General features: G+C 55.6%; 1 protein-coding gene across 2 annotated transcripts; it reads left to right on the top strand.

Moving 5' to 3' along the window:
- On the top strand, window positions 1-22,614 carry SYT12 (synaptotagmin 12). 2 transcript variants are annotated; one of them, XM_070359115.1, is made up of 8 exons: window positions 1-208; window positions 6,626-6,682; window positions 11,332-11,525; window positions 13,211-13,603; window positions 16,347-16,562; window positions 17,715-17,835; window positions 18,896-19,029; window positions 20,332-22,614. In XM_070359115.1, the coding sequence occupies exons 2-8, from the start codon at window positions 6,649-6,651 to the stop codon at window positions 20,503-20,505; spliced, it is 1,266 nt and encodes a 421-aa protein (XP_070215216.1). In that variant the 5' UTR covers window positions 1-208; window positions 6,626-6,648; the 3' UTR covers window positions 20,506-22,614. The 2 variants fall into 2 exon arrangements, with proteins under 2 accessions (XP_070215216.1, XP_070215217.1); XM_070359116.1 differs by lacking the exon at window positions 1-208 and adding an exon at window positions 1,955-2,060.
- The last annotated feature ends 3,328 nt before the right edge of the window (window positions 22,615-25,942 follow it).

The raw sequence follows: 25,942 nt of genomic DNA, 5'->3' as shown, positions 1-25,942 counted from the left end.
TGCCGCCCCGGCCCGGCCGAGCCCCCGGCCCGCGCCGCGCTCCTCCCAGGCGGGCGCGGGGCGACACTGCAGGGGTGGCTCCGCCGGCGACCGCCGGGCTTGGCGCCGGTGCGTGCGCGCTGCGGGAGGCCGGCGGGAGCCGGGAGCCCGGAGCCCGGAGCCCGAGCCTGAACCCGAACCGGAGCGGCGGCCCCTCCGCAGAGCCCGGGTGAGTACGCGCCCCGAGCGCGGATGAACGCAGTGCCCCCTCGCAGCGCCGGGGACCCCCCGGGCTCCGCGCGCCCCGGTCATCTGCACACTTGCGCGGATCGCACACCCGCGCCGCGCTTGCACACACACGGCCGGCACAGCGCACGCCGGGCGCCCTTCCCCGGCCCGGCCACTCCGCGCACTGCGCATCGCCTCGCGCCCCGCACGCCCGCCCCGCGTGTGCACACACGCGGCTCTCTCGGCCATTTACACGCCTCCCCGGCGCCCGCGCTGCACGCACACCTCTCACGCTCCCAGCGCCTTGCCTGCCCCCGCTGCCCCGGCCCCGCCTCGCACCTCCTTCCCAGCTCCAGGGTCACCCCCCCCAACACTTCGGTCCCCAAATATCCTGGGGGTCCCCGCAGCATAGGTGCTGGGTTTTCAGGAAATGCCCCATGTCGCACCCCATTGCCAGGAGGCCCCCGGGGAACCAAGAGGATCCTCGGCCTCTGTCTGCTATCACCAGCCTGGGTGAGGAGCTGTCCAGGGTCTCTCTGCCAACCTTTGATGCCATTGCATTTTGGGAGAGGAAGCCTGCCAGTCTCGAGGTCCTGGGGCTGTAGATTTGGGCTGAAGGTGGGGGCGAGCTGGGGCCAAACAGGGGTACCTGGAGCCAGGCCTGTGGGTGGAGGATCCCTTAGCCAGCCATCCTAGTGACCCCTCTTCCATGGGCTGCAGAGGGACTGGGTGCCCCCCCCCTCAGCCAATGAGGCTACCCTCCCCACAAAGCACCTGGCAAGCCTGTACCCTGGAATGTGCACCTCTTCCCGAAGCTAGGGAGTGGGTAACAGGTTGGACAGCCGCAGCAGCAGCAGCTATGCCTCTTACTGGAAGTAGGGAAACTGAGGCTCAGAGAGGGCATGAGACTCACCAAAAGAAACACAGCCAGTCTGGAGAAGGGTCAAGACCCAAGTCCCCGGCCTCCCCATCCTGAAATCTGAAGCCTTCCCCAAGCAACTTGGGGAGAGTGGGGTCTCCCAGCCTGGGGTTCCAGCTTGGACCCTGCTTCTCGTCAGCGCTCGTGACGACGGGCAAGTAGCGTCCTGCCCTTCAGTGCTCTTACCAGTGCCTTGGGCAGAGGAGCAGCCCTCTCAGAGGGCAGCAGGGAGGGTGTGCTGAAATAACACCTGGTGAGCCCTTGGTACAGAACTCAGCACACAAATGTGCCCAGGAAATGCCAGCTCCCACCACCCTCTCCTGTTTGTACTGTGGTTTTGTGGGCTTTAGGGAGGGGACGGTGGCAGGATATGGTTATTCCAGAAAGTGGGAGGGAGCCCCTGAAAAGAATCTCAAGCCTGGAGCTCCTAAAGAGGCTCCCAGTCTTAGAGATTGAGGGCTCCCCTGTCCCCACCCCCTGATCCTTCCCATTGCCTGCTGGCTTCCGGGTGAAGGGAGCCAAAAGCTTGCTAGCTCAGGGCACTGAGCAAGGACATGGGGTGAGGGGGAGCCCCTCCCCTGCCAGAGTCACCAAATTCCTGGAAAGCCACATCTTGATAAGCCCAGGAGGGGTCCTCAACTAGTGGTCAGATTCCAGTAAGTCTCGTGGTAGGTCTTCCCACCCATCTCCACCCCTGAAAGGCCTGCTTAGGAGGTGGCATGGTGGCCAGGAGCCCAGGCCCAGATCCATCGCACCTTGGAGTCAGTCCCAGTGTTGCTACTCATAGGCTGAGTGACTCCAGCCTGGCTTCCTCATCTGTCAAAGGGAGATCCGTTTACCCATTCAGTGGTCAGGTTTATATCACTTGCATACGACGAGCCAGGCACCATGGGAGGCAGTTAGCATGGACTATGTCTGATTCTTACAGCAAAAGGTAGGTGTTGCTGGGTAGGTATAATTAAGACTGCATTTGAACTTAGAGGGGTTTTCAGTGAGCAAGCTCCCTGCAATTTAGGTTTTGGAGAGTTGGGGCCAGAATGAATGGATGGAGTGACGAAGGGTGTCAGAACGAGGTTCAAATGAGGGTTTGGAATGGCTCTGACCCACCCCGCTGTGCCCCATTTCCTGCGTGTCAGAACTCAGGGCAGCTCTAGTCACGGGCTGCCCTGGCCTCGGGTGTGCCGTGTCAGCATCTTGTTCCAAGCTGGAGCCGCAGCCCCTCTGCCTGACAAACCTCCAGGCTGCCAGCAGGAGTCTGCTGAGGTTGTCGTAGTGGGTGGGATGGGGTCAGAGGGTCTTGGGAGTGGTAAGTAAAGCCACTAAGAAGGGCGCTGGCTGCAGAGCCAGCTTTGGCTCGGTCTCAGCTCTCTGCTTACTGGTTGGTGACCTTGGGCAGAGTCACTGACCTTCTCTGAGCCTCACTTTCATCCTCTGTGGAGTGGGAATGAGGACAGGCTCTGCTCCCTAGGGGTTTTGAGCAAGGCCATGGGGAGGGCATCTTTGAAGTCCATACGGGGCTGTGGCTACTAATAGACAAGGTGCTGGACGGCATGGCAGGCACAGCTCCATCCCTCTTGGCTGTGCAGCTTTGGGCAAGTCACTTAACCTTTCTGAACCTTCCCTAACTCATCCAAAAGCCTGCTTACCACGCTCATGAACTGAGATGCTTCCAGGGGCCAGCAGGTTCTGGAAGTGAATGCGAGGGTAGAAGATGCCAGGTCCAAAGAGCAGATGCCCCATCTGAAGGGCGCAGCCTACTCAGCTCCGGCTCTGGCTCTGGGGTGGGGGAGGCTGAGACCCATTATTCCTAAATCTAACTTTTAAAGGGAAGCTGAAAATCTATTTTCTTGTAAACAAACCCATTTTTCAATGGGAACTCTCCCCAGTGTTTGAATGCTGCCAACTCACTTTGAGACAAACATACCCCATCTGCAGGCTGGCAGTGCTGCCCACACGATTCCACTGCTCAAAGTAGGGGGCTTGGGGGCCTTTTGGACCCTGGTGGCTCAGATGGTAAAGAATCTGCCTGCAGTGCAGGAGACCCGGGTTCAATCCCCTGAGGAAAGGAAAGGCTACCCAGGCCAGTATTCTTACCTGGAGAATGCCATGGACAGAGGAGCCTGGTGGGCTACAGTCCACGAGGTCGCAAAGAGTCGGACGCAACTGAGCAACTAACACTTTCACTTTCACTGGACGATTTACAGGCTAATAATCACAGCAGCTAAGGTTTGCCAGACCCCACCTCACTTCCTTCTCCTTCCTCCCTCTTGACACCCTGATAAGGCAGTCATAAACCCCATTTTATAGATGGGACAACTGAGGCTCAGAGCTAGTGAGGGGGAAAATCTGGGGTTCAAAGCTTTCTCAGGCTGCCCTCCTCCCAAGAACCTCAGCCTCTCTGTTTCCTCTCCTCCCTCCTCTCAGGCAGAGGTGCTTTGGCCTCCGCCCCTTCACAGGGGTTCTGTGTGTGACCTTCTGGCCTGGCTGAGCCTAGAGTCATTGGTGCCTTCAGTGAATGCACAGCTCCCGGGGTGTTGTGATTAGGGGAGGGGGAAGGGTGGGCCATGTGGGAGCCTCAGAAAGACTTCTTCTTGACAGTCAGACGCCCAATATGGCAGATACAGGGTTCTGTCCCCAACTATAGGAACTTGCCACTAAGATGTCCTCAGCTCACTCTAATATGCTGCTGGCATGGGCTGTCCCAGTGCAGGAAGTCAGCTTGGGCCAGGTAAGCGGGAACTAAAGCCGATAATATGATCAGATTCCCAGCAAGACAGAGGCAGGCCGGGACATGAGTGTTCATATTAACATGTGTGTTTCAACATACCCAGAACCCCTTCTGCCAGGAATTAGGGCGTGTACCTAATTCTTGTGTACCTCGGGCGTGTACACAGTGCCGGGTTTGGCCGGCAGGTTCTCAGACACCTTTTGAAAGAATATGCCCCCTGCAGCAAGGCACAGGGGTTAGGGAGCAAGTGCGGAACAGAATGGCCTGCACTGAACAGTTTCCTAGCTGTGTTGCCTAGGCAAATGACTTCACTTCCCTACCTCAGGGCTCTCTTCTGCAAACCAGAGATAATAATAGTACTTACCTCAAGGGGTTGTTAGAGGATTAAATGAGGTAATGTATATGCAAAGTGCTTACCGCTTGAGTATAAGAAGTACTTGGCAAGGTCCTTATCACCATCTCCAGCCCAGGTTCCAGGAATGAGCTTCCACTTGAACTGGCATGGGTGAAGCCCTTCCTGGTTACTATGGCCCTCCCATCACCATGACAACTTACATCTCACCATGGGAGTAGGGACATCGTCAGGGAACTGGGAGGGACCAAGGAGCTGTCTGTGGACCTGGGCAGGCTTCGCCCCAGAGCCCTATCCTCCCCGACTTCTCTAGGCCTCCTGCCCTGGGACCCATTGCACTTCTACATGTGCTGGAATACCCTGTCTGGATCAAGGCACCCCGCTTCTTGACTTCAAAGCTACAAATTGGGGAGAACCCTAGGATTCTAGAAAATGCTCACTCCCTGATTGGACCCCAGTCCCAATGGGAGCCCACAGCATCCTTGAGGAGTTGTAAACAGGTTACCACCCAGGAGCTTTTACTTTCTACTGAATGGTGTTTAGATTTTTTGTGAATTGTTTGCAACATTTAAAAATCAAGAAACTGCACGTTAAACAAATACCATTATCTGGCTTTTCAGAAGATCTAGCCAGGCTAGATTGGCTTTCCTGTGGGAACAGAAAAGCAGCTGCCCTTGGGTAGACAGACACTCTGAAGGTCTGACCACCCACCTCATCCGCACCCCCCGACCCGCAGGCACCCCAACTCACCTGCTTGTAACCACCTCTCAGAACCCCAAAGGAACGCAGAGGGTGGAAACTATCCTGTCCTCCGTGTCCCTTGAGCTGAGATCCTTACAGATCACCCCAGCCTTCCTTTACCAAACCCCCACCCCATTTAGAACCTGTCTGCGAGCCAGTTTACTTGTTAGCAAACACAGTAATAAAACCATGATCAGTCGCCTGGCTTCAGGTAATGGGTTGTATGAGCTTCTAGACCTTTCTAGAATAACTTAATCAAACCTTCAGTGGTTCGTAAAACTTGAGAGTAAAGGATGGGGAGGAAACTGTCCTAAGCAGAGAAAGGACTGATAACAGAATATTGCAGAAATGTAGTATTTCCGGTTCAATTTAAACAAAAGCATTTGAACTCAGTCCTGGGGAACACCTGAGGGGGCCGCTGTAATGAGTAACCAAGTCGCTGATGGTCAGCCTGTTGTTGGTAGGATGGAAATGAAATAGGGTTGCCAGATTTAGCAAATACAAATATGGGATGTTGGTGGCTTTTGAGTTTCAGATAAATAGGGAATTTTTTTTTTTTTTTTAGTATAAGCATGTCCCATGCACTATTTAGACATACTTTTACCAACAATCAATCAGAAATTGACATGTCCCTGGGCATCTTACATTTTTTGCGTCTGGCAGCCCTGAAATGGAGAAGAGGGTGGTAGAAGATGAGATGGTTGGAGAGCATCACCGATTCAATGGACATGAACTTGGGCAAACTCCAAGAGATAGTGAGGGACAGGGAAGCCTGGTGTGCTGCAGTCCATGGGATCGCAGAGTCAGACACAACTTAGCGACTGAACAACAAGAACTCTGAAATGAGGTTTCAGAGTGCTTGAAAAGTGCTTTAAACACTACTTTTTTTTTTTTTTTTTTTTTTAAGGTACATTTTCTATGCTATTTGTTAGAGACATCCTTGGAAGTCCAGTGGTTTGTTAGGACTCCACATTTTCACTGAGGAGGGCCCAGGTTCCGTCCATGGTCTGGAAACTAAGATCTGAAAAGCCACACGGAGTGGCCAAAAAGAAATAAAATGCTATTTTAAAAAGCTGCTACTTTTAAATGATACAAATGAACTTATTTACAAAAGAGAAACAGACTCATAGACTTTGCTGCTGCTAAGTCACTTCAGTTGTGTCCGACTCTGTGCAACCCCAGAGACAGCAGCCCACCAGGCTCCCCCATCCGTGGGATTCTCCAGGCAAGAGTACTGGAGTGGGTTGCCATTGCTGAGAAGGAGCTTATTGTTGCCAGGGGGTGGAAGGATCGGGGGAAGGGATAGTTAGGGAGTTTGGGATGGGCATGTACACACTGCTGTATTTTAAATGGATAACAAACAAGGTCTTACTGTATAGCACATGGAACTCTGCTCAGTGTGATGTGGCAGCCTGGATAGGACAGAGGTTTGGGGGAGAATGGATCCATGTACATGTATGGCTGAGTCCCCTCATTGTTCACCTGCATCTATTACAACATTGTTTGCTCATCAGCTATACCCCAATACAAAATAAAAGTTGAAAATAAATAAAAGCCCACTACATTTGCCCAGGCCCCCTCCACCTGAGTGTGAGCACTGGATGCTGGGCATGTGTGGCGTGGCGGGGGGGTGGTGACCCTCTGAAGCCCCCTCCACTGACTCTCTTCTCCCTTCCAGTCTCACCCCCGGCGGCAGGCGGCATGGCCGTGGACGTGGCAGAGTATCACTTGAGCGGTGAGTCCCAGCGGCCAGTGAGCCATCTCACAGGACCCTCCCGCCAGGCCAGGGGTAGGGGTGTCAGTGGGACCCCAGTAACAGCCCCGTTCTACTGACAAGGATAGTCAGAGAGTTGCCCGAGGTCACACAGCCCTGGGGGCTCAGATGGTAAAGAATCTGCCCACCATGTGGGAGACCTGGGTTCGATCCCTGAGTCGGGAAGATGCCCTGGAGAAGGGAAAGGGCCACCCACTCCAATATTCTTGCCTGGAGAATTCCATGGATGGAGGGGCCTAACAGGCTACAGTCGATGGGGTTGCAAAGAGTCAGACACGACAGAGCAACTGACACTATCGCTTTCACACTGGATTGGGACCAGTCTGAGGTCTCTTCTGTCTGTTCCAGTCGCTTGCCTTCCTGTGGAAGGACTTGAGGGCATCCCCCAGGAGGCCCCTGTCCTGCTGCTCCCTAAGGTTGAGCCTGCCGTGTGGAACCCACTGCCCTAGGGCCGTTTCTGGAGCCAAATGCAGGGAAAACCAGGAAGGCTGATATTAGATGCATAGGATACTGAACTCAGTGGTCGTCCAGTCTAGTCTGCTGTCGAGCAAAGGCAGCTCCCTTGGGAACAGCCTCAAGACACCAGACGCACTCAGGCTGATGGCGGATGGTGTCACAGCGGAAATGCACTCGCCATATTTTCTCCTTCTGTTCCCCTGCCCGTTTACAGATGGGAGAAGGGAGGCTAAGGAAAGGGACAGTGACCAAGTAACAGACCCAGGACATGGACCCAGGTCTCCCAGGCCACAGCTCCCTATCCCTCCACCTCCTTCCCTAGCTCAGCCCCTAGCTCAGTCCCCAGCCAGCCCAGGGCAGAGCTGAAGGGCAGACCACCTCTCCCAACTCCCAGCCAGGAATTTTCACTTTCCACCTGCAGGCTCACAGGCCTTGGCCCAGGCCCTGGAGTGGCCTTCGGTGAGTGATGAAACCTCTCTGAGCCTCTACTTACTCATCTGTAAACTGGGGGTGATGCTGCCAGCCTCTGTGAGCTAACATGTGTGAAGTGCCCAACTGTGCAAACACAGCTCTCGCCCCACATGCTGTGCCTTCACCTGGAGCGCTCGCTGCTTCTGCCTGGCTGAGTGCTCAAGACCCGTATGAGATTACGAGCACAGAGCTGGAGCCAGGTTGTCTATCTCTCAGCTTCCCAGTCTGTAAAATAGGGATAATAATAGAACCATCCTCTCAGGGTTGTTCTGAGGACTCAGTGGTTTAATATACAGAAAGTATTTGGAACAGAGCCTGGCAAAGTGAGGGAACAATTATTCCTAAGGCTGCTTCTCTTCATTCCTGGTCTCAGCTCAGACCTCACTTCACCAGGGGAATTCTTCCCATACGGTCCTGGTACGCAATAAAATTAATAAATAAATGAGCATTAACTGTCATAGTTTCATGTCAGCTTCCTGGGGATTTGTCTGTCCTGCCCTCCATTTGTGCCAACCAGGGTGCTGGCTTCAGGCCCTCAGCCCCCGGGATCCTCACTCTCAGGGGAGCCTGGTGATGCTTAGCCCCCTTGCCGTGTCCACTGCCTGTGTGGACTGTGTCCGCCCCCTGCCAGCACCCAGGCCCCAGTGAGCCTGCTGGGCTGCCTGTGCGTCTGCGTGGGAGACCCGCCCCCCGCTACCCACCCCAACACACACACACACCCCTCACCCTCCAGTCACCAGGTCCGGCCCCTTCCCTTCCCCCATTCACTGGACTCCCTGAGAGCCTGGCCTGCTCTGGGCCCTCCGTAGCTCCTTGTTGTGGTTTTATTTATCCCACAAATTGCATTCTCACAACAGAAGTCAGGAGCACACAGGCTTGCTCGCTGTCTCTCCATCTGCGTTTCTTCTGCCTCTTCTGTCCTCTCTCTGGTCTGCCCAGCCCTTGCCTACACGCTGTGTGATTTTTACATCAAAATCATGTGGTTATACCGTGTCGGGGATTGATTTTTTTTTCTTCTCTTAACAATGCCTGAGACAGTTCTCTGCATTGCCACGGCGATGTCCTGATGACCTCAATTGTCATTCTCAAAGCCCACTGACAGTCCCTCCTGAGACAGCGCCACCGGCCCCCACTGGCCCCCTCGGTCAGACCTTGGGGCTGTTTTCAGATTTCTGCTGTTATAAATACAGACTCGCTGACTCACTGCAGACAGGAAACTTGTTGAGATTTTTCCCTTAGAATAACCATGCCCCCACCCCCAAGGGGGACCACCGGATGCACCAGATGGTGGGTGATTTTGGTGTCATGCCCTCTTTCTGGATGAGGAGACAGGAGCCAGGGAGGCGAGGTGGCCTCCGGGAGCCGAGGCACCTACACCAGACTCTCCATTTCTCACCCCAGTGGCCTTGAGCCCAGAAATATTAATAGATGTGTTCTTTAGCTTCTGTTAGCCTCAGTTCCCCTCTAGAGACTTCCCAGGTGGCTCAGATGGTAAAGAATCAGACCGCAGTGCAGGAGACCTGGGTTCAATCCCTGGGTCAGGAAGATCCCCAAAGTGGAGGAAGGGACCCTGTAGGGTGCTGAGAGCTGGATAAATGCCAGGGCTGAAGGCTGGGCCCTGCCCTTCTCTGGAGTGAGTGTTGTAAATTCTGGTGGAGCTGGCTGGGTTCAGCACAGCGAGGGTGGGCTGGGGCCTCCCAGCGCTGCATGATTCCGCCCCAAACGCCCCCTTCCCTCACTGTTAACCCGGTGCTCTGAACTCTCTGAGCTTTGCACACGGGCCTCCTGCCCAACCAGGGATCGAACCCCGGCACCCTGCATTGAGAGCGGAGAGGCTTAGCCACTGGAGCACCAGGGAAGTCCCTTGGCTGCACACTCCTTGCTGCTCCTGCATGTCCCAGCTTGGGCGTCCCTCTTTGCAAAACCCTCCTGGGCTGTTCTCATCATGACACCCAGCACTGTCCTGTATGGATTTGCCCACCCCGGGGACTGTGACCCACTTAAGGGACTGAGCCTGGGGCTCCAGGGGGTGCTCGCACATAGTAAGTGCTCAACAGCTGTGTGATGAGAAACCTCCACTCCTGAAACACCCTCCTCACGTCTCTGCACCCTGCTGCTGGGGACCTGTGCGGGCAGAGGCCGGGTGGGCAATGGTTACCCATGCTTGCTCTGGAGTCTGGCTGCCAGAACTGGAGTCCCAGCATCACCCCTTCCTGGTTCTGTGACCTTGGGCAAGTTCTTGTGTGCCTGGGTGTCCCCAGTTGAATCCAGTGTAGAGGCAACACTGAGAATGCTTTAGAGGATTGTGTTTGCCAACAGTTCAGTCTTTTGCAAAATGAACCTTACTATCTCGTTGACTTCTCTGGGGGATTGAAGAGCCAGGTTTCCCAGTAGAGTGACTTAACATTTATGGTTCTGCCATGGGCCAAGCACTGTGCTAGGTGAGGACCTGCCCAGCACAGCTGAGGGGGTGGTTAATTACCATTTGGGGACAGTGAGGCTCAGATAAGGAAAGTTATTGACTCACCAGTGCACAAAAAGCATCTGAGCATCTAGATTTGTCCCCGAGCCCTGCACAGCCTACAGCCACCTCTCACTTCTGGCTGGAGTGTTTGTATTTGTATGTTGTTTGTTTTCCAGTAATAGTTTTATGGAGATGAAACTCACATGCCGTACACTCACTCACTTAAAAGGTACAGTTCAGTGGGCTGTAGTCTATTGTGCAAGCATGAGCACAATCAATTTTTAGAATATATTCATCACCCCAAAAAGAATCCCCATACTCCACACCCCCCACCGTCCCCCACCAGCCCCTGACACTAATTTACTCTCTGTCTGTAGAGATTTCCCTATTTTGGACATTTCATAGAAATAGAATCATACAACATAGGTCTTTTGGGACTAGCTCCCTTCACTCAGCATGTTTTCAAGGTTCATCCATGTTGTAGCATGTATCAGTACTTCATTCCTGTTTATTGATGAATAATATTCCACTGTAAGAAGGTACTACATTTTATTTTTCCATTCATCGACTGATAGACATTGGGTTCTTCTTGATGAAGGTTGAGGCATAAAGGGGAATCATTTCTTTTTCTCCCCCAAGCCCCCTTCCGCTTCCCCCCAGATCCCAAAACTCTGCTTTGATTATCCAGAAGCAGCAGTCCTCTGAAGGTTGAGAGAACTCAGAGAGGCAAGAACAACCCTATCCGTGTAAAGCCTAAGGAATATTTAACTATTGTTCGCAGCTCTTCACCTGCTCTAACCAAGTGTCGCTCCTGCTAGAAACATGTTTTTGTGGAGAGTGGCCAAAAGCAGGAATTAGAAAGTGTATATCTCGTTCAACACTGGACCCCCAGCAGCCAGCACGAAACCTGAATAAATAAATATTTATTCAGGGACTTTCCTGGTGGTTAAGACTTCACCTGCAGGGGTTCAGGTTCAATCCCTGACTGGGGAGCAAAGATCCTACATGCCTCAAAGCCAAAAAACCAAACCATAAAACAGAAGTAACATCATAACAAATTCAATAAAGACTAAATATATATATATATATATATATATATATATATATATTCAATGAATAAGCAAGTCGGTGCTGAACTGGGGACTCCCTGGTGGGGATGTATAATGATTGAGAGGCCCCAAGGCCCATTAATGAGAGACTACTCTGCTCTTGCCTTCAGTCATCAAGAGCCCCCCTGACTGGGAGGTGGGTGTCTACGCCGCTGGGGCACTGGCTCTGCTGGGAATTGCAGCCGTGAGCCTGTGGAAGCTCTGGACGTCGGGGAGCTTCCCCAGCCCCTCCCCGTTCCCAAACTATGACTACAGATACCTTCAGCAGAAGTATGGCGAGACCTACGCGGAGGCCAGGCAGAAGGTGAGGCTTCTGTGCTCGTGGGTGCACAGCCCCCGCCCCCGCCTCCACCATCCACTCTCAGGATTGACCTCACTCCCTCCCCAACTCGCTGCTGGTTAATTTCCTCCTGTGACAGGGTCCTTTGTCCTCCTCCACATCTCCAACAGAGCCCAGCTAGGTAATCAATGAATACTTGGTGAATGAATGAATGCTTTCCATTTAAAACACCCCTGGGAATTCCCTTGTGGGCCAGGGGTTAGGAGTTTGTGCCTTCACTCCCCCGGCCTGCGTGCCTGCGTAAACTGGGTAATCTGGGATCCCGCAAGTGATGCGGTGTGGCCAAATTTTAAAAGCAAAGCAAAAAACCCCCAAACAAATCCTCCCCACCATCCTGTGAAAAATACAGGAAAATAAAAACAAGAAAAACCTCCCCAAAAGCCGCAACCCAGAGGCAGGCTACTGTGAATTATTTTCCAATATTTTAAATCTAGGCCCCGCCCCAATCTTTTTTCCATGCATAGTTTTTATACAATGGATGTCATTTCCCCGTAGAATTTAACACCCTACTCTTTTCATCTCACTTAAAGTTGAAGCACTTTCTCATATTGTTGATCAAAAACATCATTTTAATGACTGCATAAGATTCTTTTTTATGTATGTGCCATGATTTACTAAATGCCACCATAAATAATACAGTAAGTGGTTTATATGTAAAACTTTGTCTTCGTGTGGAATTATGTACTTTGAAAAGATGCCCAGATGTGAAATTACTGTATCAGGGAGTGTAAACATTTTTAGGGCTCTCTACATATTGCTAAACATTTCATCACTTGACACTTGGCAGAGGATTTTGCTAACATCATGGAGAGTTCCAGAAAGCACAGCCAGAACCTGTTACCAGACAAGGGCCCCTCATGCTTCACTCATTTGAGGTTTTGGAAGGAATGTTCTCTTACTCTGTTGGGAGGACTGTAAATTGGCACAACTTTTTCAAAGAGCGTTTTGGAAACATGTGTCAAAAGCTGTCAAAGGGACTGTGTCCTTTAAGTTGAGATTTTAAGAAAGCTATTCAGTGCTTCCTGGTTTACGTCTGTGAAACACAAGATAAATGTCCAGCAGTAGGGGAATAGTAACATAAACTATGGCTACCCACTTAACAGCAAATTAATGGAGCCATTAAAAAATACGGTAACGAGGACCACCACCAAGGGACATACTTACTGTACACAAGCTTTTGTTTTCTCAAATCCCAAGATCAATTTAGAGAAAAGAAAAATTTGTCTATTAGAGTTAGTGTTATCCAGCATGAAAGCTTTCTCTTATGGTGGACTTTTTCTCAGCTTCCTTGGAGGCTGCTCCATTGTCTGTTGAGTGTCTGTGTCTAGTTTTCTTCTCCATTCCCCTCTGCTGGACACTTAGATTGCTAATTATTTTTCCTTTTCATACACATCATCTCAGTGAACATCTTTATTAATGAAATTCAGTTCATATAATAAATAAACATTTTGAGAAAAGGCTCTCTTGTATCTTGGATAGAGAGAGAAAACTAAGTAACATGAAATAATATTAAAGAAGGATGTTTCTAAGGCATGCCCCGTTTTTGCAAAAGGAGAGCTAGGAGGTGTCTTGCGTGAATGGGACTAACCACATGTCTTCAAGACCAAGCCTATTGCCCCCCGATGCTCCCATGCCCGTTCTCGCCCTAGAGAGTGCCGGCCTGGAACGCGCAGCGCGCCAGCTCTAGGGGGCCCCCCAGTCGCAAAGGCAGCCTCAGCATCGAGGACACCTTTGAAAGCATCAGCGAGCTGGGGCCCCTGGAGCTGATGGGCCGGGAGCTGGACCTGGCCCCCTACGGCACCCTCCGGAAATCCCAGTCGGCCGACTCCCTGAACTCCGTCTCCTCCGTGAGCAACAACTTCGGGCAGGACTTCACGCTGGGCCAGGTGGAGGTGAGCATGGACTACGACGCCGCCTCCCACACCCTCCACGTGGCTGTGCTGCAAGGCAAGGACCTCCTGGAGCGGGAGGAAGCCAGCTTCGAGTCTTGTTTCATGCGAGTCAGCCTGCTGCCGGACGAGCAGATCGTGGGCATTTCCCGGGTGAGTGGAGGCTTGGGGGCGGGGCAAAGGGTGGGGGCGGGGCTGGGTGTGCCCCCGGGCTCGCAGGAGTCGGGCCCAGGCTGGCAGGGCTGCTGGTCCAGGCAGGATCTGAGGAGGGCGCTAGAGAGTTTGGACGCTGATCCCAGAGTGGAAGGTGCTGGCTATAGGGAGGACAGACCGGAGAGTCTGGGGCCTCCAGCAAACCTACCACAGGAATCCAGTGTAATTGTCCATTTGTCAATTGTGTCAGCTTCAGGTCCTGGCAGGGAAGGGATGACAGGTTCATGCTGGCTCATTTGGGGAGGGTTTGGTAACAGGACTGTTATAAAGCTGTGGTGGTATGTAGGGCGACCCCGGATGGCGTGGTACCCTGGTCCGAGGGGATGGGGGCAGGGGAAGTTACCCAGAGACCACTGTGTGCCGAGGGCCATCTGGATAAGGACTATGTCCTTTGGTTAAGGGGCGTGGCCAACTCGTAGCCATCCTGCCGAGAAGGACTGGGGGAATAAGCACCCTGACCTCCCTCCAGCTTCTGTTTTCCCTCCAGTGACCCCTCCTGGCCAACCCCAAGGGAGCCTGCCGATGTAGCCCTGGGAGGTCAGCTCCTGGGGCTGAAAGCAGTGGGGGGGAGGGTGCAGAGTAAGCTGGAAAGGGCACGAAGAGGGGCCCAGCAACCTGCTCCAGGCTTCCGCTCCAGATGGCACCCTGCCTTGTCAAGAGAGAGCGAGGTCTACACGAGCCGCCATACTGCCTGGCACCAGCGGACAAGGTCAGCCCAGCACGGCCTCTGACCACAGCAGGAGTCTGAGGTCCAGGGCCCAGTGTCCAGTCCTGCTTCCTGTGCTCAGCGGTGAAGACTGTCGTTCCCCTCCTGTCCCACCCTGCCCCCTCACTCCAGCAGGGTCTAGAACCAACGTAGGGCTGAGAAGGGGAGGCCGGCTTCAAAGAGGCAGTCCAGGGGATGGTTAGGAGCAGCGCCCTGGAGCCTGACTGCCTAGGTTCAAATCCTGCTTCTCTGCTTCCTTGAAGTGTGACTTGGAGTGAGTCACTTCAACACTCTGTGACTCAGTTTCCCCATCTGTCAGATGGGCATCATCATGTTTGAGGAAGGAATGCATTAATATCTGCAAAGTCCTGGGACTTCCCTGGTGGTCCAGCAGCTACGATTGTGCTCCCAAAGCAGGGGCCTGGGTTTGACAGCAGGGAACTAGATCCCACACGCTGCAACTAAGACCCAGCACAGCCAAATATATACAGTGCTTAGTCATGTCCGACTCTTTTCGACCCCATGGACTATAGCCTGCCAGGCTCCTCTGTCCATGGGATTTTCCAAGCAAGAATACTGGAGTGGGTTGTCATTTCCTTCCTTGGTCAGCTCTCCATGGATTGTCTGTCAGGACCGTGAAGTGTTTCTCTTGAGCCCAGAGCCATGCTGCCTGTGGCCTCAGCTGCCTGGAGGACCCTGGGTGGTTCTGGGTCCATCCCTTGAGGGGACAGGTTGACAGCTGCCGCCACAGCCTGATGTGCACTGAGAACCTAGTCCACAGCACCCGGCCCATCTGCATCCCTCTCATTAGCCCCAGGGATGGGGGATGGATTGAGGGCATCTTACAGATGAGGAAACTGAGGCTCATGGAAGTCCTTTGCCCACGAGAACCCCAGCAAGTGAGCTGGAGATCCAGAACTCGACCCCAGAGTTCTCCATCTACATTCCCATAGAGTACATGGGTGATCAGGGAGCCTGCACTCCTATGGGCAGGGGACAATCAAGAGGCTGGTTTGGCCAGAGGAAGGAATTTAGGGCTGAAGATCATGGAGAGCCTGAATGCCAGGGTCAGGATCAGGAGGTGGGCTTTGTCTGACTGGGGAGGAGCCCTTGATGCTTGAGCAGGTGACCGGGTCAGGATGTAGCTCCCAGGGTGGTGTAAGAGCCTATCCTCAGCCCAGAGCGTGACCAGAGAGTGTGGCTTAGGACACTTGGAGGTGCCGACAGGTTTATTCCCAGAAATGCAGGCGCCTTAGCACCCCAGCCCAGCCAATCCCAGTGAATAGAGGAGCAGCTCCCCGGCTTCAGGCGAGGTACCAGGGATGACAGCTCCTCTCTTAAAATATCGCCAGGCAGTGACTAAGGCAGCCCCCCACGGAGTGGGGAGCAGGGCCTGCTCATGCACCTGCCCGGGGGACTTCCCACGGCTTCCTGGGAGGAGGCCAGTGGCGCCCACCAGGCAGGACTAGGCTTAGAAACAGAGTCTTCCCAGCCTGGCCTCATCATTCCATCCATCCATCTGCCCCATGACATTCAGACCATCCTGGGCCAGGCCCCATGGGGGCTGGACATCTAAGGCTCTCAGCTTCACAGTTATCCCTCCTCACTGTATGCCTGGCCCCAGGGCTGGACTTGAACATGTGCCAAAAAGATGGCCATCTCAGCTGGCACTTGGCAAGGGTTCTGTGGAGCCATGGGCACTGAGGAGGGGAATTAGTTGGGGTCAGCTTGTCAAGCTTTGAATGCAAGCCCACGAGATGCCCACCTCTGAGAGGAAGACAGGGGGCTTTTATATCATCAGGGCTGAGCCACCAAAGAAAGGATTGACAATGAGGTGTGGGGTCAACAGAGCCTGATGGTAGCCCAGGTCTCCGGACTCCCCCATCCAGTGCTCTCTCCCTACCATGGCCCCTCTGGCATCTTCTGCCGCCTCTTCCCCAGCATCAGACCTCCTTCCACCACCCTTCCTCTCTGCAGATCCAGAGGAATGCCTACTCCATCTTCTTCGATGAGAAGTTCTCCATCCCGTTGGACCCCGCAGCCCTGGAGGAGAAGAGCCTGCGGTTTTCGGTGTTTGGCATCGATGAAGATGAGAGGAATGTGAGCACGGGGGTGGTGGAGCTGAAGCTGTCTGTCCTCGACCTCCCGCTACAGCCCTTCAGCGGCTGGCTCTACCTGCAGGACCAGAACAAGGTTGGTCTGCCCACCTGCATGTGCCAGGATGGCCTCACGGGTGTATACTTTAGATGAGGGAATCCACTGTCCTCAAAACAGCCTGAGTGCCAGCATCTTTAGGAGATTAGGTCAGTTGGTAAAGAATCTGCCTGCAACACAGGAGACCCCAGTTCAATTCCTAGGTCAGGAAGATCCGCTGGAGAAGGTTACCCACTCCAGTATTCTTGGGCTTCCCTTGTGGCTCAGCTGGTAAAGAATTTGCCTGCAGTGCGGGAGACCTGGATTCGATCCCTGGGTTGGGAAGATCCCCTGCAGAAGGGAAAGGCTACCCACTCCAGTATTCTGGCTGAGAGAATTCCATGGACTATAGTCCATGGGATCGGAAAGAGTTGGACACGACTGAGAGACTTTCACTTTTAGGAGATTAGAGAAAGAGAGCAACATTCAAAGAAACTCAGGTTACTGCGTGCAAATGAATGGCTCCCTGACCACTGCTTACAGCTCTTCTGCTGCTCCTACCACCAAACCTTAAGAAGCTCTACTCGTGTAGAGGTTCTGTTTGGGAAGTAGCTCTCTGGCCCTCCAGTGAGTTATTTCAGACGCAGGCCAAGCTGAAGTTCAACTTCCTAAGTGTAGTAGTGCTTGGTGAGCATCACTGTTATTCAAGCAAGTGAATGTGATAGCGTTCGTCGCTCAGTTTTTGCGACCCCATCGACTGTAGCCCGCCAGGCTCCTCTGTCCATGAAATTCTCCAGACAAGAATACTGGTGTGGGTTGCCACTCCCTTCTCCAGGGGGTCTTCCTGACCCACGGATCGAACCCAGGCCTCCTGCCTTGCAGGCAGATTCTTTACCATCTGAGCCAATATTGAAGCAAAGGATCTGCTCATTCCAGTCCACTGGGACCCTCTAAGCGCTACCACCACAGAATGATTTCTTCGGTCTGGAATGAGGGAATGCGTTTGTTGCTACATTTGACAGGCAACCTCTGGTCCTCCTTCCAAGGCCGGACCACACCCTGTGGGAGGTGGGGAGGGTGCCATGCAGTAGGGGAGGGGTCCCTCTCTCAATCCCACCAGCTTGGTGCCCTGGGGTAAAGAGCCCCAAGAGCAGCAACTTCTCAATGGAGAAGGAAGGGCGGAAGCCCTCTGAGCCACACACTCGTCCTCAGGCTGCTGACGCTGTGGGCGAGATCCTGTTGTCCCTCAGCTACCTCCCAACAGCCGAGCGCCTTACCGTGGTCGTGGTGAAAGCCAAGAATCTCATCTGGGCCAACGACAAGACCACGGCAGGTAAGGCCCCGCTGGCTGCCTGGCTCCTCCTCTGTGTGGCAGGTGGGAGCTGCACCCTAGCTGCTAAGCCCTGGGCACCTGGGGGCATCAGCAGGTGTAGGGCCCAGCGCCAGGCTCACCATCTCTGGCCTAGGCTGGGCTCAGGAGCTCTGCATGGTGGGAAGATTAATCTAGCTGAGGAAACATGGGACCCATGGACGGGGACAGGGAGCTCCTGGGGGAGGGATGTGACTCTGAGAGCAGGAGGCTGGGGCACTGGTTGTGAAACCACAGTGGGCAATCCCAGAGGCTGGACTGCATCCCAGATCCCAAACGGGGACCAGGGCCACTGAGTCGGTGTGGGTATCAGGCGGGGCCTGACGTCTCTAGGGGCTGCAGGAGCCTGACTGGGAGCCTGGGGGACCCTTGGTCCCGGCAGGTGTAGCAAGGACACCCAGTGGGTGGTAAGTGACAAGCAGATAGCGACTCGTTATTCCAGAGCCGCACGTCCTTGAGTCAGGCTCCACTGATTGGGCGCCGGGTGACTCAGAGCTGACGTTTGCGTTTGGGCCATTTATAGAGTGAAAAATGATGGCTCTGAGGAGCTCCCCCAGCATCATGCGAGGGGAGCGTGCACATGGGCTGGGATGCAGGCTGCCAGAGTCCAAAGCTCAGCTCCTCTCTTGACGTGCGTGTGAGCCTCAGTTTTCTCATCTGTAAAATAGGAAAGAAATCAAGGACTGATGGCAGAACTTCAGGAGAGAATGGTGATGGTGAAGGTTTGGGGGGACTCCCCTGGTGGTCCAGCAGCTACTATTCTGAATTCCCAATCCAGGCGGTCTAGGTTCGATCCCTGGTCAGGGAACTAGGTCCTACATGTCGCAACTCAGAGTTCACAGGCCACAAAGAAAATTGAAGATCGTGCCTGCTGCAACTAAGATCTGGCACAGCCAAAGAGCTTTGTTTAAAAAAAAATGGTGAATGCTTGGGGAGTTTGGAACCAGTGCATTGCCGTGAATGGGCAGGTCTATGCCAAGTGAGTGTGCCACTGGCCCTCACCCCACCCCCTCCCTACCCACAGATCCCTTTGTCAAGGTGTACCTGCTGCAGGATGGGAGGAAGATGAGCAAAAAGAAGACAGCTGTGAAGAGGGACGACCCTAACCCAGTGTTCAATGAAGCCATGATCTTCTCTGTGCCAGCCATTGTGCTCCAGGTGAGGGGGGATAGCACAGGGGAGGGGCCCTCCACTCCCTCCAGCCTCGATCCTCAGGCCTCTTGCAGGCGGTGATGGTTGGCCCTAAGTCATCCCCTTTCTAGTCGAGCAGCATGTACTGAGCACCCGCTAGGTACCTGCCCTCTGGTGGGTGCCGGGGATACGGGCACAGCTTCCTGGGAGCTCACAGCGGATAAGCAGGGAAGTCCCCAGACAGTGCCAGCCCACAAGGAACACCCAGACCTTGGCAGTCAGGCTCGGCTTGGCAGGTGGGGATAGCTAAGCTGAGATCTGGGGGAAGACAGTTCCCAGGGAGCCCTAGGGATGAGCCAGGGCTGGGCCAAGGCCCGGAGGTCAGGCCCCCAGTCTCCTGAGGTTCTGCCTACCGAGGCCTGGCTGACCTCCCCAGAGGCCCTTGGCCTTCAGAAGGCAATATTCTCCAGGGAGACCCCCTTCCCAGCACAGATATCCCAGACCAAGGGTGGGAGGACTGCAGAGGATGTGGCCTGGGCCATGCTGGTAAGCTGGCTTGCCTGCCGCAGAGGACGGGGAGCTCATCACCTTCTCTTACTCTTTCCTTCCATCCGTCTTTTTTTGTGCCTTAAGCCCAAACCTGCCCCTTGGCCCTGGGGCTATACAGAAATCCCCTGGTCTCCCTTCCTGGGACACTGTCTGAATTTGAAAACCCAGAACTCTGCCTCACTCTGGGTGTTTCAAATCCAGGCAGACATCTCAGTGTCCCTGGCTGGTCCTCCCCTCCACTCTCCTGGGGCAGGCCACCCCTCTGCCCCCTGCTTCCCCTGGGAGGTCATCCTGACACTTCTCCTGCTTCACAGCCTCTTGGAGCGGGCTGACTCTTGGGACAAAGCGGGGTGAGGGGGTGCTGAGGGCTGGGGGAGAGGAAGGAGAGAAGTCCGGCTGGGTTCCAGTCTCAGCTTCACTACTTTGATCTCAAGCAACTTCTTTCCTCCCTTCCTAAATTATGAGTCCAACATATTATCTCAGGCACAACATCAGACATCCATAACGCTCTGACTGTACACTTTTAACTCGTTTTGTTCCTGGAACGGATAGGAACTATGATTACCACCGTTTTAGAGATGGGGAAACTGAGGTAGAAAGAGCCCAAGTCATTACCCAAGGTCACCCACCAAGCAGGCATTGGGGCGGGGCTGTGGGGTCAGACAGGTCAGAGGTGAAGATTCAGGGGAGCCGTGCCTGGCACCTGGCTGGGGTCTGGGGGCCATGGGGGACCTCTGGCATCGCCCCTGGTCCCCAACACCCATGTCACTTCCTCCCCAGGACCTGTCTCTCCGTGTGACGGTGGCTGAGAGCGGCAGTGACGGCCGTGGGGACAACGTGGGCCATGTCATCATCGGGCCGTCAGCCAGTGGCATGGGCACCACCCACTGGAACCAGATGCTGGCCACGCTGCGCAGGCCCGTGTCCATGTGGCACCCCGTCCGGCGAAACTAACAGCCAGGCAGGGCCAGGGCGGGCACTGGAGACCGGCACGAGCCGAGCTCTGACACCCTTCTCTGTCATCCGGCTGGAACTATGAACGCTGGGGTCCCTGGTGGAGTCCCCGTGAGCCATCATGATCCCTCTGTGCAGGCTGCGGTGGAGGAACTGGCCTGGCTGGATGTCAGGGGACCCAGGGCTGTCTCCCACTGAGGACCGGCTGTGGCTGGGCAGGGACCCTGGGAGCACAGCCAGGCATCGGCCTCCTGTGCTCCCATTTTCAGATCCCCAGCAGGTCTGTCCCTCGGCCTGCAGGGGCCTTGGCCTCTCAGAGCTCCCCACACCCCACCCCTGCTGGGAAGCCATGCACAGGGACCCTGTGAGTCTTGGGGGCCAGATGCTGTGCGAGGCACAGGCTGGGGTGACGTGAACGAGATCCCCCTGCCCCGGTGATCTGCTCGGTGCAGATGGCGGCCCTGCCACCAGGACCTGTGGAGGGCTCAGAGGGACCGGGGGGAGTGGGGGGCAACATGGGAGCTGCACTGGGAGGGGCAGGGAGAGAGCTGAGTCCCGGGCCACAGCCCAGCCTTGGCCTAGCTGGGTAGGATTGTGACCGCGCCACAAACGCAGTCCTCCACCTGCTGCCGTGGACACAAGGGCCTCTCTCTGGGCAGGAGGAGGGACCGAGGGACCAGGCCAAGCGGTGGCCCGCAGGCCACCTGGCACAGCGCCTCCAGCCTCATCCTCTGTGAAATCTAATCCCTATAACCATAACCCTCATAAGGCCCAGGGATCCAAAGAGGCCCAGCCCCAGCCCAGGCCAGCCCAGGGCCAGGGGACATGCAGCTGGCCAGCCCCTGCAGCCTGGGACACCCTCCACTCTTTTCAACCCAGATCTGTGTTTCAGATCAGATCAGATCAGTCGCTCAGTCGTGTCTGACTCTTTGCAACCCAAGATCTGTGTCTAGCCCCACACAAATCAGGCACCGGCTCCACCATGTTGGTTGGCGTCCCTCCAGGCCAGGCCCTGTGGGGAAAAGAGACGCCTCGGCTGAGAGGGGCTGGGGGGCAATGGGGTGGACAAAATACAGACTGCTGGGGGCCTGGGCGAGGCCTCTGTGGGCACAGGTTCCTGGGAGGACGAGGTGGAGTCCCCGGGGCGGGACCTTGGAGAAGGGGTGGCAGGAGCGGTGGTCGGGGAGGACGTTGAAGGGGGTCAGGATGGAGTGGGGGGACAGGTTTGAAGCCCAGGGAAGGAAGGAGGTGGCTCTGGAGCCCAGTTCAAACCATCAGAACACCAGATGTCCAAGGCTGAGCTCCAGAAGCAGACCCTGAGATTCTCAGGCAAGGGGTTGACAGGGGGAGAGCCATCAGGAGAAACATTTAAGGCCAGGACGGAGCTCTGGGGCAAGAGAAGAGGCCGGCAGGCTGTGGCTTCAGGGGAGCCCAGCTTCAGCCCTGTGGGGAGGGGGTGCTCTGCTGTGTGGATGGCACCCCAGGGGGCTCCAGCCTGGATGCCAGGGTGGGGCTGTTACAGGCTCACAGGAGTCTTTAGCTCCTACCCTACCCTACCCTAGCTGGAGGGGAGGCGTGCCTTCCAGGCGTCACCAAGGCAGCCCCAGAGAAGCAGGCGGGGGGTGCGCCTCTTGCCCTGAGGGGTGGGGAGGGGCCCCCAGGCCACAGGGATGGAGGGGGAGGAAACATGCCCCCGGGCCCACCCTCGGGTGAGAGGTGGGTTCTCCGGCTGGCTGCCTCTGGAGACCCAGGCTCACCCAAGTAGGTTGAGGGGCCCCCAGTGAGGCTGGGGGGCCCCGGGGTGGTCACAGGACTGGAGGCCAGACAGTGTCTCTCCCCACCTGACACGGCTGTGGCCCAGCCCTGGGGCCAGGCCGTCCACTGGGTGGAGGTCTGCGTGCCCCAGGCCAGCCCAGGGCCTGGGGACACGCAGCTGGCCAGCCCCTGCAGCCTGGGAGACCCTCCATTATTCAACCCAGTGGCTCTGCCTTGCAGGCCGTGTCATGTACCCCCCCTTCTGGACCCCCTCCGCCCCTCCCCTAACTGCATGAAATGCTGACTCTGCACCTGGATGGGCGTGGTGGGGACCAAGTATGTTGACTGGAATGATTCTAGAACCAAAATAAAGCTGGGGCAGGAAGGAGGGGGCTGCCAGGGAGCCCCGCTCGCCCCAAATCACCTTTGTCTCCGGAAATCAGGCACTCAGGCCTCCGTGAGGGTTGCTGAAAGCACGCCTTCCCCTGCTGCTTGGACGCCAGAGGAGCAGGAGGCTCCCCCATGGGGAGGTCATCCCAAGGACCAATGCCCTCAGGCTGTCAGGGCGGCTCTGAGAAGGGGCCCTGAGCCCCCCTGGCCGGGAGAATGGCCGTCAGGAGTCTCAAGGAAGGCCACTCAGGAGTGTCGCTAAGCTGTCTCAGCAAGATCAAGGCAAGAGGGCACAAGTCCCTCAGGGCAAGAGGGACAAGTCACTCCACTCGTGTCTGACTCTTTGCGACCCCATGGACTGTAGCCTGCCAAGCTCCTCTGTCCATGGGATTCTCCAGACAAGGATTCTGGAGTGGGTTGCCATTTTCTTCTCCACAGGATCTTCCTGACCCAGGAATCAAGCTTACATCTCTTATGTCTCCTGCACTGGCCGGCGAGTTCTTCTTTACCACCAGCACCACCTGGCAAGAGAAATAAGGCCAAAAAAAGGTGGATAAGACCCAAAGAGCCTTCCTGGTAGTAGAAACAGCATGTGGAAAAGGGCAGGAGTGGAAAAACCTTGGTCAACTTATCAGCCTTGCTAGAGCAAACTCAGGGAGAATGGGGAGAAGGGAACCAGAGCAAGGGCTTGGAGGGGAGATGGGCCAGGTGCATTCAGTGAGCGCCGGTGCCCGGCCTGCAACCCTGCAGACTTAAGAGGCAGGGACTGTTGTCTGCTTCTTCTTCTTCTTTTTTTTTTTGCAGATGTGGAAACTGAAACTCAGAGAGGTTAGGTAACTAGCCCAAGGTCACACAGCCAGAGCATCTCAGAGCTGGGGTTCGAGCTCAAGCTCTCTGGCTCTTGAACTTAGGACTCAACTACTAAACCACACTGCCTCCTTCCCCAGCTTCTCAAGGGCGGGGTTGAGGGGCAGCAGAGACGCCCCTCCGGATCCCAGGCTGCTCTGGTTTCCCCCTCTCCTGTCCTGGAAGATCACAGCAAGCATGGGAGAAGGAGAATCTGGGCCAGGGAGCAGAAGGGGGGCACTGGGGGAGGGTTCCCAGGAGGCCTGCCCACCTCAGGGCCTAAGTGAAGAGCTTCTGTAGAATTCCTGCCCCCCACCCCCCCACGCCCAGTAGACAGTGGTAACAGGCCCTGCAGGAGCTCAGAAAGAGTGAAATCAGGGAAGACTTCCTGGAGGAGACGGCAGAGTGGGAAGGACTGAGCGCGTGGAGGAGGGAGAGAGCCTCAAGGCAGGGAAACCACCTGCGCAGGTGTCTGGGGAGCCAGACGGCCAGCTGGGGCTGGAAAGGCCAGGTGGGGCTGAGCTGGGGAGGCTTCCTGTCCAGGGTGAGTCTGAATGTCCTTGGCCAGCTGGCAGTGAGGTCCTGGGCGGGAGCGGGCCAGAGGGAGGGAGACCAGGGGCGGGGGCGGGGCACCCTAAGCAGCTTTGGGGGTCATGAAGAGGAATGTGAGCAAGCCCTGCTCTCCCCACTGCTTTTAGGTCATTCAGCAGGGCCCAAACCACGATCCTCCTGTCTCTTCCTGCCCCTTCCTCCCCTCCCACCCCGCCTTCCCCTGCTCCTCCAGCCCCAGGCCTCAAGGGTGCCAAGCCCCCTCTGTCTGGGAGCCCTCAGGGATAGGCCGAGCCCCACCCAAGAGGCCAGGTGTGCAGGTCGCCTGCCTGACAGCGGCAGTGGGGGGCCAGGCCTGCACGTGGGAGGGGCGGGAGGAGCCGGCAGCAGCCACGGGTGACAGCGGCTCAGACTCTCCCTTCCTCTCTCCGCCCTGTCGCCTACGCCTGCAGACACCTGAAGGGCAGACCAAAAAGCCAAATGCACACTCGGGCTGGGCCACAGGGCTGCCTCACTCTCCACCCCTCCCACCCCACTATCAACCTTCCCGTCCCAGCCAGAGGGATCAGTAATAGCAAAGCAGGGACGAGAGGCCTGTGCCTCCAGCCCTGAGCTTCAGTTAAATGGCGACCGGAATTGTGTGGGTCTGGGGAGGCCAGACCCAAGGAAACTTAGGACAAGAAGCCCTTCTGGGTTCCACGTGCCACAGACTGAGTCTGCTGCTTACTTGTTGTGAGACAAATTCCTTCCCCTCAAGAGCCTCAATTACCCCATCTGAAGAATGGGCATATTGGTCAAGAAGGTCTCTGAAGGCACCCGCACCCCCACATACCAGTTGTGGGATCTTGGGCAAATTATCTGTCTCCTTTGGGCCTCAGTTTCCTCATTCATCAAAGGAGGATAGGAATTAAACACATTTCATAGGAATTCTCCAAGCCAGAATACTAGAGTGGATAGCCTTTCCTTTCTCCAGGGGATCTTCCCAACCCAGGGATCGAATCCAGGTCTCCTGCGTTGCAGGAGGATTCTTTACCAGCTGAGCCACATAGGAAGCTCATGAAATGCGACAGGTCAAGTGTCTGGCACACAGTGGATGCTCAGTAAACATTGAGACCAAGGCTTTGGGTGAAGGGGTCCTGGAGCTCTGGGATCTGGTGTTTGGGATGAAAAGGACTTGCGGGGGGTACATTGGGAGGTTTGAAGAGCAAAGCATCTGTGTCCCCTGCCAAGACATCCCAAAGGGCAGGACGCAGGACCACGCCTCTGAAGTTCCACCTCCTCTGGCACCCACTCCAGGTGCCTCCACCCGGCTCCATGAACGCCCCACACTGCAAGCCAGGAACACCAAGCAGTGCCCGCAGCCCTGCGTATTGTCGGTGCAGGGAGCAGAGTGGCCACACGGGGGCAGCAGAGACTCGGCCCCGACAGCAGGGAGTTCCGGTCTCACTGAGGATGGGGGTGGGACGTCGGAAAATGGGGCAGATGGGCCAGGGCCATGGGGGTCCTTGGAGCAGATGGGGGCCGGAGGGTAGTCACCTGTCTGCTGACCCCGCGCTCAGGTCATGTTCTGAATTCACTCAGCCAAGCAACTGTTGTTCCTTCATTTATTTCTTTGGTTTATTCTTTTGCATCAGCCCATCTTCCTTTCCTTGTCTCTCCCTTGCTCCTTCACCTGCCTTCCTTTTCCCTGTTTGTCCAGCCAGTCAACTGGACATAACATCCTGAGCCACGGCTAGGTTCCAGTCTGGGGCAGGACTCCCATCTAGGGGACAGAGGTGGGTGGGCCTCAGTCCCTGCCACTGAGGTGCTCAGGGCTCGGCTGGGAGAGCCTGCTTGGCTATTACATTTGAAGGAAGGACTTCCGCCTCAGGCCGAGGACCTGGGGTCTGCAGGTCAA

Source organism: Bos mutus, chromosome 22, assembly GCF_027580195.1.
Source record: "Bos mutus isolate GX-2022 chromosome 22, NWIPB_WYAK_1.1, whole genome shotgun sequence".
In the NCBI taxonomy this organism is placed as follows: domain Eukaryota; kingdom Metazoa; phylum Chordata; class Mammalia; order Artiodactyla; family Bovidae; genus Bos; species Bos mutus.
This window is presented reverse-complemented; position numbering and strand designations above follow the sequence as displayed.

What these genes read in the sequence shown, in the direction of transcription:
- SYT12 (XM_070359115.1), top strand. Translation starts at nt 6,649, where the DNA reads ATGGCCGTGGACGTGGCAGAGTATCACTTGAGCG. An exon ending in ACCTGCAGGACCAGAACAAG is followed by an intron (nt 16,563 to 17,714) that starts GTTGGTCTGCCC and finishes ACTCGTCCTCAG; the next exon opens with GCTGCTGACGCTGTGGGCGA. An exon ending in CAACGACAAGACCACGGCAG is followed by an intron (nt 17,836 to 18,895) that starts GTAAGGCCCCGC and finishes CCCTACCCACAG; the next exon opens with ATCCCTTTGTCAAGGTGTAC.